Source organism: Belonocnema kinseyi, chromosome 6 (assembly GCF_010883055.1).
Source record: "Belonocnema kinseyi isolate 2016_QV_RU_SX_M_011 chromosome 6, B_treatae_v1, whole genome shotgun sequence".
In the NCBI taxonomy this organism is placed as follows: domain Eukaryota; kingdom Metazoa; phylum Arthropoda; class Insecta; order Hymenoptera; family Cynipidae; genus Belonocnema; species Belonocnema kinseyi.
In genome coordinates, this window is record NC_046662.1 from 130,758,102 (window position 1) to 130,761,832 (window position 3,731).

Genomic DNA, 3,731 nt, shown 5'->3' on the forward strand with positions numbered 1-3,731 from the left:
CTAGTCGGGAGTGGTGCTGACTGAAAACAGATGATTTGGAGCGATTCGCGCGCCATCTGTTGGTCATTCTAAGGACTTATTGAACTACCCTCGTATCTCAAAATAGTAACAATCTCGCGTTTCTCTTTTGTTGTTGCATTTTTCTGTAAAATATACTTGAACTTTGTTTTTATATAACTAGCACTTTAAAAAGTTTACTATTCGATCAAAATTTACGTTTCAGGTGGAAAGCAAAACAATCAGAACCAACCAGAGAAACCGTTTCATTGCAATGTTTGTGATGGCACGTTTTCGAGATATTCATCGCTTTGGTCCCACAAGAGACTTCATTCTGGAGATAAACCATTCAAATGTGAAGTATGTGGTTTAGCCTTTGCCAAGGGTAAGATTTTATATTCATGGTCTTAAATACATATGTAAAAATTCCCTTTTTAGCCAAAAAATCAAACATAATGCCCTGCACGACGCACAGAATTTTAAATGCTGAATACAAGGTGGATCAATATGGTCCGTTTTATATGAAAATGTGCGTTGTGAATTTGAAAACCTACACTAAATTTGACACTTATCCAAAGGATTTCAATAATTCATGACAATTTATCGGCCATGAAGCTGATTCATATGGTTTAATATAAATATTAGTCATTTTTGCTCCCTTGATTAAAATTTTTATTGTGATTCGACCCGCTTCGACCTCATGCAAAAGTATTAACAGTATGAGTGACATTTCGATTGAACAACCAAGGTTAAAATTCATTATGGGTAGTTTTTTTTCATGGCAATACGTGTATATTAACAGGCATACATTTGTCTTAATACTTTTTTTTTCTTTTTCCTTTCAAAAAAATTTTTGAATAAATCTGCGGTGCGATTTTGTGATACCGTAGCTTTAAATTTGGAAAAATAATATTTGCGTAATTCAGAGCTGATGATGGCATTGGGTTTTGATAACTTATCAAGCCAAAAACGTTCACATTAAAAGCATGAAAATTCTGAAATCGAGTTAATTTGAAATCAAAAAGTAAATGAAGACTTAGTAAAAATCAACATACTTCAATATTAACTTGCATATGAATAAATCCGGGAAATAATTTTCAAAGCAGTGTATCACAGTTTTCACTAACGCTTTTACACGTATGGAGCACACAAAACATCAATAATTATTATTAAGCAATTCAGACATAACAGCCATGATGCTTCCAGTATTAAAGAACAACTAGTTCACTTAAAATTACAAAAAGACTCACGTTTGAAGAGTCTCCAACAGTATGAAGCTAAATCTTGAACCATTGAAAGCTAATAGTGTCACTAACTGGGGATTTCACTTTAGCACTTTTCAATCAAATCTGTTTTATTTTTAAAAGTTCGGTTTGCCATATTGAATCCGCTTTTAAAATTTTTTAATTTGGACTTCAGATTTGAAATCGATGACATAAAAATTCCAAGAATAGATATATTTAAAATCAGTTTGTGAAGCAAGTAGTCAGCGCCCTCGTTTAAAGGTTTCGTAGGAACGGGTACGTTTAAAATTTTCGTTTCCGGATATTGGCTTTGATTTAAATCTGCGAGTAATTTTTTTAACGCTGACCCTAAAAGTTTAAATAAAGATTTTTTTTCATTTTTTCAGAAAATTTCCGATCCTGTATGCTGGTTTTGAGGCAAATTTGGGAATTTTTTTATCAAATGTCTAAATTGTCATGTTTTTGCATAGAAACGCTATAGTGGATATTATCTTAACAGGATTTATAGTATTTTTTCTCGCATCAGACACTAGAAGAACATCTTCATGTAAAAAGTTAAGTCGTTTCCCCTAATAGTTTTTGCGCTAGGCGTGCTAACAGGGTCATTTTGAGTAAAAGAGGCGAAATTCACATGTTTTTGCATAGCAACGCTATGATGAGCATTTAACTGAGGGTTCTCATTGTTTTTCCTCGCATTAGACACACAAAACACATCCCCATGCAAAAATCGAAGTCGGCAGACTTAACTGTTTTCTCTGCGAGGAGTGCTAGCAAGGTCATTTTATGTGAAAAGGGGTAAATATATGTGTTTGCATAGCAACGCTATGGTGAGAATTTAAATTAGGTTTCTCAGTAATTATCCTTGCATTAGACACGCAAAACACATCTCTATGCAAAAATTTAAGTCGGCAGATCTAATAGTTTTTCCAATAGGCGTCGTAACGAACGAACACCTGTTTTACCGACTGCATACGGGTTTACTGCGAAACCCCAATAAAATCGGTTATATTCATGCAATGCTGTTCCGCCGTATTGAATCCTTTATCTTGAGTTTGGCCATTTTCACTTTGGATTCAAAGTCAGGAACCGGAAAAACTCCCGCGAATTAATTTTCAGTCAATTCGGTTCGGTTTTTCCATTTTGGTCCGTCATTTTGAATTCGTCATCTTGACTTTTGATTCCAAATCAGCGATTCCCACACTGAAAAAAAGGATGACTGGTACCAAGTGAATTTTACTTGGCTGAAGTAATTGAAAGTCCTGTTTATTTTCAAAGAAACATTTATTTGAGGCAAATAGATACGACCTGTTAGTCAAAGCGAAATATTTCTTTGAATCAAAGAAATATTAATTGAAGACAAAAAATATACATTTTACACCAAATGAATGACTCATTGTTCCAAATGAATGTGCCATGAATTGGAATGAATATTTCTTTGAGATGAGGAAATGTGAATTGATGGAAAGAAATATATTTTAAGGTCAAGCAAATATTTTATAGACTCAAAAAACTATTTCCCCACAGCAAATTTCTAAATATTTAAGGCACAAAAATATATCTGTGATTCAAAAAAATATTTCCTTGACCTAGACCATGCGCGAGTGCAATAAAGTAGTTAGTACTTCAATTGTAGTACATATTTTCCTGAATCAGCAACTGGATTTCTTTTAGCCTAAATTATAATTACCATTGTTATTAAATATACATATTTAATTTAAACAAATCACATAATTTAAAATCTTGTTGAACCTGAAACAGAAAAATGCCATGAAAAATCCACCACCAGCAGGAATTGAACTTGTAGACCGTGGGTTGACAACGTAAATGGGAGCATGATACGGATAAGGCCAATTTTCACATGAGATGTTCGTCTGATGATGAGGAACGTAAAAATGGGTGTCTGGCAGATGTGAGTGGATGCGTTCACCTGTGGCGACCTGTCAAAGGTGCGAATTTTTGGCAGTTAACTTACGTGACTCGGATAAGGTTGAAAATTGGTGTACATGTAGGGGCTGACATTAGAAATAGCACCTGCGCATTGCCAGGCACTTACCTGGATGCAAAGTGTTGCCAGGCGGCTTCGAAGTCGCCGGAAACTCAGGTGAAATTTCTTGAAATTTATTTCACAGGAAAAAGTTTGAAACAAAAGTTGATCCACTCCCGGAGATGCATATTTTCATTAGTATATAATTTTTTCATAAAATTGATATATTTGGGGAAAACATCGATTAAAGAAATACCATAACAATAAAAAGCCCTTTTTATTGACAACAAGTGATTTTTTCGAATATTATTAAGAGACAAAAGGTACTCTATTACAGGTATACTCCAAGATGAATAAGAAGTATTTGTTCAAAATGTTAATATTTACCAAGTTATTCGCATATATCCTTCTTTTTCCCATTTTTTCAATCACCTGCTGTATCTTTAGCAATTTAAAAGAAGGTGTGCTCAAAATTAGTACACGAATAACGTAAGTCTTGTGCAATG

At 33.9% G+C, this 3,731-nt stretch overlaps 1 protein-coding gene across 1 annotated transcript in view; it reads left to right on the forward strand.

Moving 5' to 3' along the window:
* Positions 1 to 3,731, forward strand: part of LOC117175598 — a 250,587-nt gene that overhangs the window by 173,123 nt on the left and 73,733 nt on the right. The window contains exons 5-7 of the mRNA XM_033365306.1: positions 224 to 382; positions 1,628 to 1,721; positions 2,059 to 2,068. Of these exons, the coding sequence (XP_033221197.1) occupies positions 224 to 382; positions 1,628 to 1,721; positions 2,059 to 2,068 (263 nt within the window). The remainder of the gene's footprint in view (positions 1 to 223; positions 383 to 1,627; positions 1,722 to 2,058; positions 2,069 to 3,731) is intronic.